At 37.4% G+C, this 16,484-nt stretch overlaps 1 protein-coding gene across 2 annotated transcripts; it reads right to left on the bottom strand.

The window, feature by feature from the left end:
* Window positions 1-5,925: 5,925 nt before the first annotated feature.
* LOC113112499 (protein L-Myc-1a) lies at window positions 5,926-9,110 on the bottom strand. Of its 2 annotated transcripts, none has more exons than XM_026278133.1 (3): window positions 8,763-9,110; window positions 7,547-8,216; window positions 5,926-6,974 (listed from the first exon to the last, which is right to left on the bottom strand). In XM_026278133.1, the coding sequence occupies exons 1-3, from the start codon at window positions 8,763-8,765 to the stop codon at window positions 6,421-6,423; spliced, it is 1,227 nt and encodes a 408-aa protein (XP_026133918.1). In that variant the 5' UTR covers window positions 8,766-9,110; the 3' UTR covers window positions 5,926-6,420. The 2 variants fall into 2 exon arrangements, with proteins under 2 accessions (XP_026133918.1, XP_026133919.1); XM_026278134.1 differs by having other exon boundaries at window positions 7,547-8,136; window positions 8,763-9,106.
* Between the last annotated feature and the right edge of the window lie 7,374 nt (window positions 9,111-16,484).

Genomic DNA, 16,484 nt, shown 5'->3' with positions numbered 1-16,484 from the left:
ATCACTACATTACAATATTTGGCAACTGGGAACATGCAACAATGCAATAGTGATGATTTGGGTCTGTCACAACCTTCTGTAAGCAGAGTGATCACACAAACAATTACAGCACTTTCAGAACATCTTATTGTGTCGCAGTTCATTTCGTTTCCACTGGACATTCCCACCTTGCAAGCTCAAAAAACTGCATTTATGAATATAGCAGGCTTAGGTGCGCACAAGCAGGGGGAATGAACCGTTAATAGTTTGTCCCATGTCTGCTTCTTGTCCCTTGCTGTGTCTGAATTTTCCTTTAAGAATGGCCTTGTGTTCATCCATTAACTGGGCTAACAGTAAACACTGTTCCTCTGTCCAGTTTGGCTTTCTCGCTCTTCTTGGCTTTGATTCCATGTTTGATACATTAAAACCAACACTCAAACCGCCACTTAAATAGGACAGCAATCACTGTAACTGGAAAGAGTGGAACAATTTTTATCATTCTAAGCCAATCAAATACCTTATAGGAAATTAAAAGCATGGTAAATAAAAAAATAGAATTCATATACACACATATAATGTGTGTGTGTGTGTGTGTGTGTGTGTGTGTGTGTGTGTGTGTGTGTGAGAGAGAGAGAGAGAGAGAGAGAACGGTCAAATAGGAAAAATTACGCATGTAAATTTAAAGTGAGGATTAGAATAGACCCTATACTTAAAATCACTCTTTTTTTTCCTTCTTGGACAACCAGCCAATCAGAGTCTTCAAAAGATTGTGTCATACATAGCAACCGGTTCAACCCCGCCTCCTCACTAAGATAAACGTTTTTGTCTTTTCCTTACTCAGAGTTGCTCTCAGATCGGTCCCGAATCGCTTTTAAGCTAAGACTCCTACGTAAAAGTTTTTAAGCTAAATTAAGAGTTTTCTGAGAGGATTCTTAGAATCTTTATGAATGCGGGCCCAGCTCCCTAAAAAGGTGGCTAGGTCAGAGGAGGAGGCTGTGGAGAATACAGTAGGGGAGGGAGTTAGGGTGCCAGTAGAGGATGGGTGCATGGAAGAGACTGTGGAGGACCATAGAGGAAACAGTGGAGAACCCACTGGAAACAGGGAAAAAGAGAGGGTTATGTAGAGCAGCCACCTGTAGGTGTTCCTTTAAGAAGGAGTGGTCAACCCGATCACCATTCATCACAATGGGAACCACCAGCTCTTTTTACTGGTGCTTAGTCTGCAGCAGTGTTGCCAACTTAGCGGATTTGTCGCTAGATTTAGCGACTTTTCAAACCCCCATAGCGACTTTTTTCCAAAAAAGCGACTAGCGACAAATCTAGCGACTTTTTTTTGACAGACCTTATTTATTCTCTGAGACTCTCCAGTACTGCCGAACGAGCACAAGCGCTCGCGCTCTCTCTCTCTACCCCCCCCCCCCCCCACAGGCAGCGCGCGCACACGCATCTCTATCTGCCCTGTTCAGCGAGCAGAGAGGAGCAGCACTTTCAGTTAAAAAAAGATATTCTGTTGCTTCAAACTCTATTTTACATACAAGTACAGTCGAAATCACAGTTCAACCATTGTCTTAATCTTATGTGTATGTTATTTCATAGTCGTGAATAGGATTTTAGTGCACAGATTAACATCTTTGAGAGCTGGTATGTAGTCTTAATGGACCGCGTTTCAGTCATTATAATATTAATTCCGTTGTCTGACAACAGAAACATTAAAATATAATAATAAAAAACGTTTTATTGAGAATTTTTGCAGCATTAAAATGCAGTACATGAGCACAGAAAGGGCGAGATAATATGACGCACCTACGTCATGAATATGGTAATTACCATATGACGTCATCTAGCGACATTTAGCGACTTTTCAGGCAGGGTTTAGCTACTTTCCATTGAAAGAAGTTGGCAACACTGGTCTGCAGACAAGATAACTCCTGTGTCCATCAAGGTGTGAGGGACATAAGCAGGGAGGCTTTCTAAAATAGCTGCATTAGTGTTAGTGCTTGCTCATTCAAATACCTATGCTGAGAGGGTTTTCTCCATGGTGGGATTAAACAAGACCAAAACCAGGAACAGTTTAGCACTTGATGGAACTGTGAAAAATGGCTGGCCTGGAACCACAGTGATTCAAATGGGAGCCACCAACCCCTGGCCTCAAAACCAGCTACCAACACCTACTATAAACAGCACTGACCATTTTTTCTCTCTCTCTCTCTCACACACACACACAAATAAATGCTGAATTAAATAAATATTATTTTATTTGTAAGAATATGTGTCATTTATGAGATCAGACACCCGTCCCCATCAAACCCCTGCCGCCATCGCGACCGCGGGCAAAATCTCACTCTGAACTCAGTTCAAAACTTGAGAGCCCTGTACATATTAGAACCTGTTTTTTTATATAGTCCACGCGACAATAACTTATGCGTTTTTTTTCCACCAGAGGGCAGCATCGGATCAACTAATACCACACTGCATGGCGTTTATGAGATCATCAATGGGTTGTTTCAGTTTGTGTTCATATGTTAATGTGGATGTTGCCATTGTAGATCATTTTATCATGCCAAAAAGCTTGAAAAATCAGAGTATGAATCTTAAAAAAAGCAAGAGTGAGAGAATGAGGGAGAGCAGGGAAGAGAAGAGAGTTACATAACAATAGCATGTTTATGCTGAGCTCAGCTTGTACGCCCTTTCCCCACATTATATTCAGTTTACATCAGTTAAGTCTACATATACACTGAACATACATGCTTCATCACAGACCATAATTTAACATGCTACAGGGCTCTTCTTTCCCAGGTGACTACTTATTATTATGATTATTTTATTATTATTATTATTTTATTTTGAGTTATAATACAAATATGCATTGAGTCAGAGTTTCTAGTGCTTGCCTAGTACAAAATTACAATAAAATGTAAATGTATTGTTGTATTGCCTTTTAGAAATGATGCACCTCTTTACCTATTATATCCAACTTGCACACAGAATTCCTGTAATTTAATATTGCATTCAGGCAAACTGTACAGCTTTAGTGATCATGCACTGAAGTTATAATGCAGTCATGGTGCTGCCGATAACTGAAGCTTTGGTCTGATGGCTGGCAGTCTAAAATCTCATTGAAGACAAAAGCCCAAATAGACAAAGACCCCCCCCCCCCCCCCCATCTAATGCCAACTGCTAGATACAACCTCTTCAGCCAATCACAGTACAGAGGGGCGGTTTCAAATGATGCCACAGGGTCTAGTTTCATTTGAAGGCTTTCTCTATTCTTCTGAGAGTGCATCCACACAATGCAACTGTTTAAACGTACATATAGAGACAATCCCCTGAAATCCTATGTAAAAACCACTTAGGAATCTAACTCACACAAACACAAAATCTTACAAATGAAGTTATACATAAAACAAAATTGGGAGTATATTTTACAAGAAAATATTTCATTTTTCTACTTCAAAATGCAAAACTGTTCACAAAAAAAAAAATGTATTTCCTGCATTTAAGACAGCAGTTTCATTTAGTTTTACTTAATACAAAATCATCTTGATTTGATTAAAAGTCTTCCAACACTTCAACAAAAAGAATGGCACAATGACTCAGGAGCAGTGAGAGATTTTTATTTAAAAAAGGTTACTAATGCCACGTTTCCACCGCAGGAACTTTACCCAGCTGGGTAAAACTAGGGACTTTGGCCAGCTACTTACGTGACTTACTTTACACATTTTCGCATTACTTTTACTTTGTATGCATTTCTAAGTGAAATGGCTATCAAACAAGATAAAAAAAACACTGAAAAGTGAATGTTGAATACTGTAATATAGGCAGATCTAAATACATTTGATTTAAGTGAAGTGTGGCCTTGTATGTGTCAGCAGAGAGTAGTGTGCATATCACGGGAAGAGCAAGTTCTGATTAAAAACTATATTTAATATTTTTTTTTCTAAAAAAATCTATGCACAAATGATTCATTCACAATAAGACCAGTAACACACATTAAAATATACATATCCATTTTGAGATTACTTTCGGTGCATAAGACATGTGTATTGCAACCAGATGGCTGTAGTTTTTAAACCAATAAGATTAGGGTTATTTCAAACCCAATAAAGGCTGTTGCTAATTTAATTACACACACACACACACACACACACACACACACACAGATATATATATATATATATAAACAATGTGGACACAAAGATTGAGATGAGTTTCAGAGTGAGTAAAATGCAATAAACTTGCTTCTGTGCCACACCCAGACCAAAACACTCACAGACAGCGAGGTGAGAGACAGACTGAGAGTGGAGAAACATAAACACAGCTTGTTCTCTGTGTAACTGCAGTTACATAACTCTCTGACAAAGAGAAAAAGAGAAATGAAAGAGATTGAAGAGAGAAAGAATCACAGAGAGGATTAGGAAGTGGGAACGAAATAAGAGATTAGCTTCATTAGGATCAGTGGGTCAGCAGTTGTTTGGAGCTGTCTGACTTCCTGTGATTCAATGGGAATGGAGTCTGGGTCAGTGGTTGGCAGCAGTGGTGCCAGTATTGGCTGTACGTCTGAAAGAAGAAGACACTGTTTATGTGTAGATTCTTATGTTATATACTTCGAATAAAAGGGAAAAGAGACGGATATGACCTTTTTAGCACTGATGGAAAACAAACACACCAGATCCCAATAATATCTGCACCAACAAAAATGTCCAATAGATAAAATTACAAATTTTAACAGTGGGATGCACATAAAATAGCAGGCAAGTTTCATATCTAACTTTATCCATAAAAATCTTTTTCAAATAACCCCCCCCCCTATATTTTATATACATATATATATACATACATACACACACATACCTTTCTTTTGTCAAAATATCTGTTAAACAAAAATGTACACTACCATTCAGAAGTTTACGGTAAAATGTTTTTTTATAACCAATTTTTTAAAGAAGTCTATTACTTTATTTAAAAAAAAAAAAACAGGAAAATATGGTTAAATGTTATTACTATTTAAAAAGGTAATTAAAAAATATATTTACAAATTAAATTTCAGCAGCCATTACTCCAGTCCTCAATGTCATATGATCCTTCAGTAATCATTCTAATATGGTGGTTTTGTATTCAAGAAACATTTGCTTATTAAAAGTTGAAAACACTGAAATGCTTCTGTGGCAATCATTAAACTGTTTCCAGGATGTTTTGATGAATACAAAGTAAAAAAAAAAACAGCATTAATTTGAGATTGAAACTTTTATAACAACACACTAAACTAATCCCAATGTGGTGAAGAAATTCAGACATACAGGAAAAGGCACTGGGCTGCTTGCATTACTTCCTCTTTTGGCTTCCTGCATCCTAAAGTGCACTTCTCCCACATCTGCAGCTCAAAGAATTCTTTTGAAAAAATGAGACATTTGTGACTTCATTTAAAGTGTGTGTGAGGGAAAGAATAAACTTCTGTTTGTGACTGACAAATTTTGTTTTTATTCAAATTGCAAGTGAAATGATACTCCCATAAGCACAAGTCAGTTTTCACGTCTCTACCATCACGGTTTAACCTGTTGTTCAGGATAAAAGGGGTAAAGGTGATTTTAAACTACCTGTTTTTTCAGTCCAAACTACTTCCTCTTTCTGCTTTAACAACAGGAACACAGAGGGAAGGATCTGAAAAACTTATCTTCATTTTAACCTTAATGGTTCCGCTGCACAAGAAGTTTAAGACAAACATCTCATTTCTGGCAAGGATAGAAAAATCTACTTTTCACCAGGTGAATCAAGAACATGATATAAGCTTAGTTTGATTTTGTGACTACATTGTTTCAGTGGAATTCAGCCACTTGCATTATATCAGGAACTAGAAAGAGAAAGTCAGCAGTTTACAGTTATTTGGCAAGTGTTAGTTTTGGAGCCAAGCGCTGGAATTTCAGAAAAGACTGCGTACTTGAGAAAATGTGTCATTTTAGATGCTTTATTCTTTAACAAAATAGAATCTCTGTGCAGTTTTGGGAGTAGAAACACGAGGAGAAAATCCTCTGAATATAGTATTTACAGCAAATTTTGTACAGATCAAGTTATGAACAAGACACTTCAAATTTTCTACTCAATGTGTTTGAACACCATAGTCCCCTCGCCACCCACATGCATACAAACACCGCCCACCCTGCTTGCTATGGAGGTAAATTCGCCAATATAACTTCCTCTGGCATCTCCATCTGCTGAGGTTTATGAAGGCATTGCATGTGCACATTTGTCATTGTCAAATTGTCAAGTTTTCCACATCTCAAAGTCTAAAGCTGAGCCCAGACATGTACAGATCCCTCAAGGAGGGCATAATTCAATGTGGCTTTAAAGATCTCCCTGCAGTGTTTTAAGTGTCATTTTATCGAATAACAATGAGTTCTCATCCATAATGAGCTCTGCAAATATTAATGTTAAAGCAGACGTTTTTTAGGAGTTCTGTAATACGTTGATCCTGCGTTGAAGCTGCTGTTGTTTGGCTTTGAGTTTTCTCTTCTCCTGAGCTTGACGCCGATGGCATGCATGCAGCTGCAGCAAGTATTCCGTCGCCTGTGTCAGAATCGCCACCTTCGAGGTCTTTGAGGATGCAGACAGATCTGGAATCTCCTCCCGGAGCGCCTGGAACCTCGAGCGAAGGTCATCTCTCCTCTTTCTCTCCAAGAAGTTCCGACGCTGCTCGCTGCAGTCCTCAGAGTCTGATGTGGCAGGTGAAGAAAGAGGAGACGACGGAGAGGATGAGGGCTCCAGACGTGGCCGCTTGCTCACAGACTCAATCTCATCAAAGTCATCCTCCGGATCCGTGTCGGGGGAGGGGGCAGCGTAATTGTGCTGTTGCCGGTGCAAAGACACATGGAAGCGCTTGGGACATGGTCCAAATGGATCAGCGCTTACGGTAATGGTTACTGGCGTACGGCGACTTGGAGGGCGGCCACGCTTCGGTCGGTTGTCCACTGTCACCACGTCAATCTCGTCATCATCATCATCTAAGACAACAAAAGGTTTGGCACATTTAGAAAAAGCAAATGCCATCAGTGCATCCACTGTATAACTATTAACCAATGTGTGATCATTTACACACTTCACCTCACTAATAAGTCAGTCTGCTGAATGCTTTACAGTTTTTGGCAAGGAAGTTGCACATCATCTCTACAGCTTCATGAGCTGGTTTTTAACACAATGTCAGCTTTCATTGTCATTTCAATGGCAAATGACATGAAAGGAGTAGGAAAAAACTAGGAGTAGAAATGGAAAGGAATGCAGCATTTTGAGGAGGAAAATGGAATCTGCTCCACTAAATCAGACACCACATCAGCTTTTAGTTGGCAAGAGACTTGGTCCCAAGGAAAGCCTGATGGTTTGACTTCTTGTGGAATAATTTTATTTAGAGATGTACACTAACCAGCTGTCAATTTTGGTCTGAATCGCAAGTTAAATATTAATTACTTTTTTAAAACTGAACTTCATAACATCCTATGCAACAGACCACCACATCATTGTCTTAGCATTACTCTGAAGCGCATATCGCATATGCCAATGCTGTATTGTAGTCACTTACCGGACGAATCCGATCGACCCTCGGAACCGGAGGAGCCTGCAGCCACCTTCTTGTTACGCGGGACAGGGAGTTCCAGCACCGCGGCGGGGTTCACACACTGTGCCGCCTGGGTCCCAGTCACGGGCGTGCCCGATGCGGAACGAGCAGCTTTCAGTGCGGTCGAGGTCTGAATCGGAGCAGGCACCGGTGTTCGCTCGACATGCGCAACTTTTTCCAGTCGGGGACTCGTGGAAAAGCCGCTCCACATGCAGTCTTTGATAACGATAGAGCCCAAATTCCCAAAAATGTCCAGTGGGTCGAAATTGTGCAGCCCGTCGTACTCCTCGTCACATGTTAAAACCTTTGGCATCGCCCACCCGAGCCGGTCCCCCGGTAGCGGCAGGAGCCAGTCTCCATCCAGCGTCCTCGAGGGCGACATGGGCGGGGTGGGAAGCAGCTCGAATTTCTTCCATATATCCTCGCTGGGGGCTGTAGATTTAAAGAAATCCTCCTCGGTGTCCATCTCGTCGAAAAAGTAGTGCTCCATGTCCCAGCCGTACAGTGTGTGTGTGTTGACTCCCGGCATTGCCGCAGAACTTCTACAAGATTGTCTGAGAAGACAACGGGTCATTAGATCAAATGATACCTGCCCACGTGGAGTTAAAATGCTTCGCCGTGCACAGGCAAAACGCTGTGCAAAAGTCAACTCAGTAAATCAAATGCATTGGTAAAACTCACAATATACTTTAATGCACATTTGCAAAGTTTAAAGCACAATATTTACACGCAAACATCATCATTAAGTGCATTGCAAACGCCATTTTTACACGCAAACTCAAATGCTCGCCCTTTATAAAATACTTTATGCATAGAACAGAATATTTCTTTAGCATATGCATTACTACAGATATGTTAACCGCATGAAGCAAGCTTTTTGCAGCACCAGAACAACCGAAATAACACGTCAAGTTCACTAACACTAGCAGGAAATAATAACAAACCACAGCAAATTGAAAGTCCCACAGAAACCAACGGTTGCGAAGTGACTGTAACGTAACCGTTAAATTACTCTACTGCTCCCACAAAGATTAGACGCACTAACAAGGGGGTAAAGGAGCTCCCTGTCCGATTAAAGGACCAGGAAATGTTCAACAGTCCACGAGTTAACGCCTACGAAATTAACTTTGAATTCATGTCAAATCAAGTTAATGGTATCCTGGTGTAAAAATGCACTTACCATGGGGTAGCAAACCTGCAAAGTACAGTGAGAGTCTACGGGACACGCAGATCAGAACAAAGAAGCGCAGCGTCCGGTAGAACTCCGGTACACACGCGCTCACTAAACAATAGCGCGCGACTCCAATGGCCCTTGTTTCACGGTCGTTTAACTAGAACAACTAGAAAAGTTGTTTTCCCTTTGTGGAAATAAAGCAGGTGTCCTGTTACAACGGCAGCAACGATCGATCCGCGTGGTGCAGCCGCACCCTCCCCCAGCCCGCTGCCGGTAAAAGCGCTTTCGCGCCAGATCGACGTCTTTGTGTGCGAGAGCTCAGTTTGGTCCCACCCACCGGAGGTGCAGGGCGGGGAGAGCGTGTGAACCGCCGTTTATTGTGAATGTGAAGTCAATTTGCAGCACTAAAACAGGTATTTGAATGAAAATAGAAGCCTCTACGTCACTACTCCAATCTAATCCAGTCTACGCTGATGCGTCGTTTTAACTGTGTTGTAATGCATGACGCACTAATCAATATGTTGTGTCTGAAACATAGACTGTACTCTTTAAAAACAGCTATGAACTGAGGACAGCACGCGCTGATTAAAAACCAAGAAGCAGACGCTGGAATTGTATGTGTACTGTTAATGTGTGTAAATTATATACAACAGTTTTTTAAGGATTTTTAAAAGGTTTTTTTAAGAATGCTTTATTAGCATCATCAAATATACTGAACATCAAAGAAAAATATATATATAAAATTAATAAAATAAAAAATTATTTAGTATTATAAAAGTTTTATAAAATGGCAATTCGAAAGCAATATATTATAGAGAATTAAAACAAAACATTATATAACATTCAATAAGAAAAAAAAAATAAATATATATATATATATATATAGTGTTTATCACCAGATTTGGAGGCTGCACAACCTAAACTAATGAAAGAAACTAAAAAGTTTATATAATACAATATTTTGTATTAATTGTGGGTCCATCTCATCCTGCTCCCATTTTGCTAATTTTTTTGTTTTCCCCATTAAATCATCACCAGTCAGACCAAACAAACCAACAAAACAATAAGACACTAAATGCATTTTTACAAGAACTTCAAATTACATGGTTATTTGATTTAATTTCATGGTGGATTTCTTCTTCGATTTATGTTTTTATTCAGTTAATCTATTAATGTATTCCACCAAACCAATTGCACATATAGTTCTGGGACGTTTTGTCCCATGTCTCATGGATCAGTGATGAGTGTTGTATCATTAAAATATGTTGAAGAACCGTTTATGCATTTCTTTTTAATAAATGATTTCAGTCAGAGATTCCAACTCTGCTATTGTGTTGTGTTCTTCGTGTCATCTGGATTTTGCACTCACATGGCAGGTTTGTGGTTTAGCATGGAGCAGTTAATGGTTGTGTTGACATCAGAGTCCATCCACGCACCCCTTCACTCCCTGGCCACCCAACACATTTGAGAGCACAGCGTGAACGATAGTCGAGTAGAGGTGTGATCTAATACTTGACCTTACAGGGCATCACACATCTACGCAAATAACCAGAGCAGATCCAGCACTGCACAGAGACATTTCTATCAGGTATATCAAGCTGAAATATCTCTAAAACTGCTCTCTTTCACAAGCTGTGTACAGATACTTTGTAAATATGGAAGTAAAAAATAAAGTTGATGTATTACAGTAAAAAGTGTCAGTGCTAAAAGAGAAATGTGTCTGGTGTACTCATGTATTTATGGGATAAAGACAAAGAAAGGGTTCAATACTAATGTAGACATGCAATTTGGACATGAACGTGTTAAGTTGCTAAGTTGAAAACTGAATATACTTTACACCATCATCAAACCCCTACACACATACAGGAAAGTTAGAGAAATGGAAGTTCTGAAACAGTGACTATTTTCTTAACCAGTTCAGCATTTTCATATACTATACAGGTCAGCACTGTTGAGTACATTCAGTTTATTTTGACTTAATATAAAAGTCTGGGAGACACGCATTTGAGCGTTATATGCTCTATTAACTGCTCGGAACATCTTCTGATAAGTCTGGTCAGCCTAAACACCCAGTCAATTCGTAAAAGCTTATAGTGAGCAGTACTTAGACACACAAAGAACTCCCACAGACCTCTCAAGTAGCATGTGTACATTCTCAACTCAGACTGCATTCGGGCGCCTCCTACTATATAAAGGATGCATGACACTTCCTAACCCATCACTGGCTTGCATGAAAGAAACAAAAGATTTTCTTTCTTCTCCTTCTTCTTCCATCCCCCATTCAGAAAGAAAGCTCATACTCTCTTCTTTCCTGCCGGAAGGGTTTGTATACAGACAATTCTATAATACTGACGGCAATGAAATTAAATAAAACAGCACATAATGTGAATATATTTAGACATTTTCAAAATTTGTATGTAATTTATATCAGTGGGTGTTTAAACTCTAGACTTAACCCTATCTGAGCATCAACACAACTCACTGACACAAAAGCTGTTGCCCAAAGACATGCCAATATTATCCAAATCCCCCACTCTGCTTCTCAGTTTTTTCTTTCTCTCCTCTTCTTCCACTCCCTTGCTTCTTTACCCCACCATCCCCCCGTCAAGGGAGACAAAAGCATGCTACTGTCCTTTGTTAAGGCCACAGATTAGCCCCTAACAATGGGTTTAGGGATGGTTAGCACTGCAGGCTAGCAGTCGTTCTGTGTGCTGGGAGCTGGTTTTGTTCAAGCCTCAGTCTCATATGTACGTGTGAAGAAAAAATGGAGCCTTGACACCTCTCGGCAGTTATTATAAACTATTATCTACCCTATCTACCCTATTACCCCCACTTCACCTTTAACCCCTTGGACCCAAATAACCTCAAACAGTCTCCCCTTATAGACTATACTATAAGATGAAAGATTTTTTGCTGAATGAGTTTCAGCTGTGTGTACATGTTGCAAGTTTATGAAGGTTATCTCTCCGTTTATATAGTACTGTTCAAAAAAGACACTGAAGTTTGGCAGCAGCTTTCAAAAGAATATATATATTTTTAAGAAAAAATGCCATTGTGTTCTGAGAATGGGCCATACAAAAAGTACAATTCACATGAAAAGTCAACAAAAGAGATAAGAGAAGTCTGTTTAAAATGTATATGTCATTGTAATTGTCATTTAAAAATCATGACCCCATACATTCAGTGTGCTCATACTTATTTTTCACAGTAAAGTTGGAAAATGACATTATAATCTCAGTAAAGGGTGGCATTTTATTTTCTATTTTCATATGCTTGGCTAAATCATATAGTCTTTTTTTATTGGACAATTGCATATGATTGTATTGTATGCACGCTCATTCGAACTAAATAAAACTGATTCGGTTGAACTGATCATATTTCCAAATGCAAATTATACCTCATCTATTTATTGTTTGTAGTTGCAGGTGCAGATCTTTTCCAGCAGATGGCACCACAACTTTAAATTCATGCAGGCACAGCCTCATAATCCAGTTTTTGTTGAAAGTGGAGGAGTTTAATAGTTTAATAGCTGGTCTTGTTACTTCTCTGAATCATTGTGATAATAATAGATAGCAACAATACAGAATATATCTGTAGCAAATTATGTCAATAGCTCTGCAGACGAGAAATCAGTTTCAGAAATGAAATAAACATTTACGGGGCACACACAAAAGAAATGGAGCATTTCGTATAACATTTAACAAAAATTTAAAGCCATTCTCCTGTCTTTCAAGCCACTCACATGTGTGCATGAATTAATATATGCACACGCTTATGAAAACAGGTGCGAGTTACAGAAGACAGATGTCTACAGTATCAGGTTCACATACAGCAAACTCATTTCAGAATGTGTGTGTGTGCAGTGTGTGCAGTGTGTGAGCGTGATTTCACCAAGTACAACATGTTCCTGGATCAACATCCCTGTTGATCCTGGAACAACTGTTAACACTGTGAAAATAAATAAATAATCAGGTAATTTTAGATAATTTTAGATAATTAAAGATAATGGCAGCTGTGTTTCCAAAACTTTAAAGTAAAAATATGGTAGTGACATTTTAGGTTTTAAGAATTTAACTTAAATTTAATGTTAAAATGACAACCTGCTGAAGCAATAAAAATATTTGTATCCTAATAAAACACTGATACATCCCCATAAATATATAAATAACACAATGAGCAGGGGTGTAACCCTTTAAGTGAAAGTACAGATACTCAGTGAACATTTTACTCAGTTAAAAGTACAAACATATAACCGAAAACATTATTGAGTATAAGTTTTAGAAAAAGTATTAAAAAAATAGAAGTAACCTTGCAAAAAAAATTTAAAAAAATAAAATAAAAGAGAGAGAGGGGGGAGATTGTTTCATCATACTGAATCATCCCATTCACACCCTTGTGCAAACATATAAGACTTTCTTTCGATAAACACATACTTCTTTAGAAAAAAATCCATCTCTCTGAATATAATGCAAATGTACAGGATGACCAAAGATGATGCTTCAAAAACTACACAAATTGAAAATGACTATAATCTGTATGACACCTGTTATGCATCATTGTCTTCTGAAGTGTAATGATAGGCGTGTCTGGGAAAAATTATTATACTTTAACCTTTACCATTGTGTTCACTTGCTGGTTTTTGAAGCAGTCCCAAACATTTTTCATATCATCTAGGATAACATGAGGATGACTAAATGATGAGAGCATTTTTATTTGTGGGTGGCGTTTCCCTTTAAAGAAGTCATGAACTGAGAAAGCTGTAACTGAGCCGAACTGAGAGCATAAGTAACTGTTTTTATTATGTGGTCACTGTTGCCATGTCTGTTATTATTAAAGATCGTTTGATTGTAGATTTGTGTTTTTAACCATAACAGTTTCCATCTGTGAAGGCTGTAGGCTGTCAACACAACTCTTAGCCAATCATAGCAGTGGGCATTTACTTCTGATTCTACCCCCCCCCCCCCACGCCTCTTCAAACTGAGCATTCGGATGAAAGGGTCAAAACAGGACAGAAAATAGTCTATTACTTCCAAATGATGACGTGTTTTCGATGTAAAAATCTTGATAACCTTATAAGTGAACTACAAAATAATAATATAAAACGGCTGTTAATGAGTTTAATTGCTGGTCATGTTACTTCTCTGAAACAATATAATAATAATAGTAATAATAATAATAATAGATGACAAGAATACAGCATATGTCGGGAGAAAATTATGTCAATAGCGCAGAAGACATGAAATCAGTTACAGAAATGAAATAAACATTTACGGGGCACACGCGTCTAACAAAAATTCCAATTCTTGCCTCATAATGTACACAACATGTGTGCGTGAAAGACATGTAGTTGACAAATAGGCAGTAAAAATTGCTTTTATTTGTAAAAAATAAAAAGAAATAAAAAAGAAATGCACATATTTATGTAGTGTGAAGTCTGAAAACAACCACTAACTTTGTCAATTCTTTCACTACTTTTTTTTGTTTTAAAGATTTTTACTGAACTAAATTTGTCCTATGTTGGGACATGGCAAAAATTATGGGGAAAAAACTCTTAATACTACAAAATAGCAAAGAGAGACTTATGTTCATTGTTAGACACTTATTTTCATATAGTGCTATTTATTTAATATGAAAGTATAATGAACATAATTGTTATGACTTGTTGGACAATTTCTAGACAAACTTTTGACAACAAGACTAACATTGCTGTCATTCGTTCAAAACTGCTGAAAATTATACCATTTTAAGTATTTTATCTCCCCTAATGCAAAACTCAACTGTTTTTTTTTTTGTTTTTGTTTTTTTTCTTAAAGATATTTTGAGATAAAAATGAATTTGAGGTTCTTTTATGTGTGTCACATCATAGGACATTACATTAAAAGGACAGAAATGGTAGTGAATTATTTATGTTTAATATTGAACATGTAAAAGGATAAAGAAAGTTTCATTTTGATACAAACAATATCAACATGAACAAAACAAAAAAAATATTTCTCATCAACAAAACCCAGTCTCTTAGTCAATCAGAATGTTACTAAAACTCTTCTAGCCCCCTTCTGCATGTGTGGCAGAGCTAATAAGATTGATATTCAAACTATACTCATTAGGATGTGAATAGATCTTTTAAAAACTGTATGGCTACTCTATTTGAGGCATCATTTTTTATTATTTAGTATTTACTTTCTGCATTGTTCCTCTTACGATCTCCTCCATTATGCGTGGATCCCTGTCAATTTTCTGTCTGTATTTCCATGTCCTCTCTCTTCCACTAATTTCTCTCCCTCAATTCTTTCTGTCTCAAAAACATAGTATCACATTTTATACTTAATTTCATGATAATTTATAACAGTGCAAATTTTATGTAAAAACATAAAAAAAATAGTTTAATTAATGTAACTATTGCATTTAAGAACATGATCAAAAAAGTTTAAAATAATTTAAATAAATGTTGTTTAATTCTCTAAAATGCTTAGAGACCTTGTCCTGTGGTGTGACATCTTAGTCCTGTGGTGTGACAGTATGGCGTTAAATTTAAATATTATTTCTAACAATTCTGAGAGAAAAACTGACCATGTGCACATCATGGGCTTGACAGGGCGCTACAGTAACATGATCATGAATGGGGTCCTTCAGCTAATTAAAGTTTTCTCTGGAATTGGCCTATTTATAATCAGGATATGGTGTTACACCAGAGGACATGGTTTTCAGAGACAGAATGTATGAAGTTCCTACACTTTCAGAAATACATAGATGAAAAAATTATTGCTATTCACTAAAATAGACACTTGTACAATTTTGCCGGGTGTTTTTACATGTTTATGCTTTTCTTTTTAATTTATTAAAGTTTTAATTTATGGAACCATGCTTGGGACAGTCCTACTGTTGGAGGACAGTTTTGACATTTGGCTAAATTTGTTTAAATAAAAATCAAATAGCTTTTTTAACAATAGTTCCATTTAGGTGGAAGAAATGTTTACCGTTTCACAGCACTGTAAATAACGACGCTATTAATTATATAAATTGTTATCCTGTGGGAAAGTGAAAATGCTACATCATGTCAACAACCCACATGCACTTGCTAATAAGAACAGGTGCAAGTTACAGAAGACAGATGTCCACAGTATCAGGTTCACATACAGCAAACTCATTTCAGAATGTGTGTGTGTGCAGTGTTACAGACCACTTTACATTATACATGACTTCTACACATTTAACAGTAATTAACACACTAAACTGAAATTTTAAATAATGGATGGAAAGAAGATGAATTCACTCACACCCTTAGATTTTCTGTGATTTTCTGAGAGTTGCTTCAGTGAATCTATGAACATTTAGCTAAGTAAGAGTTAGTAATTTACATTTAGCACTGTGAAAATAAATAAATAAATAAATACATACATAAATAAATAATCAGTGAATTTTACAGTAAGATAATGGCAGCTGTGGTTTCCAAAACATCACAGTTAAAATATTGTAGTGACATTTTAATTTTGAAGAATTTAACTTACATTTATTGTTAAAATGACATAAAAGCACTAAAAATATTTGCACCTTTATAATACACTGATAATTCCCAATAAATTAATTAATTAATAGCAAAGCTGGTAATAAGATAAGATAAGATAAGAATCACTTTATTCGCCAAATGCATCAGGAGATACACAGGAATTTGATATGGCCCTCAGTAACACACAAACTCTACACACAAACATATATGCGTATAGCTGC

The sequence above is a fragment of the Carassius auratus genome, chromosome 13, assembly GCF_003368295.1.
Source record: "Carassius auratus strain Wakin chromosome 13, ASM336829v1, whole genome shotgun sequence".
NCBI lineage: Eukaryota > Metazoa > Chordata > Actinopteri > Cypriniformes > Cyprinidae > Carassius > Carassius auratus.
This window is presented reverse-complemented; position numbering and strand designations above follow the sequence as displayed.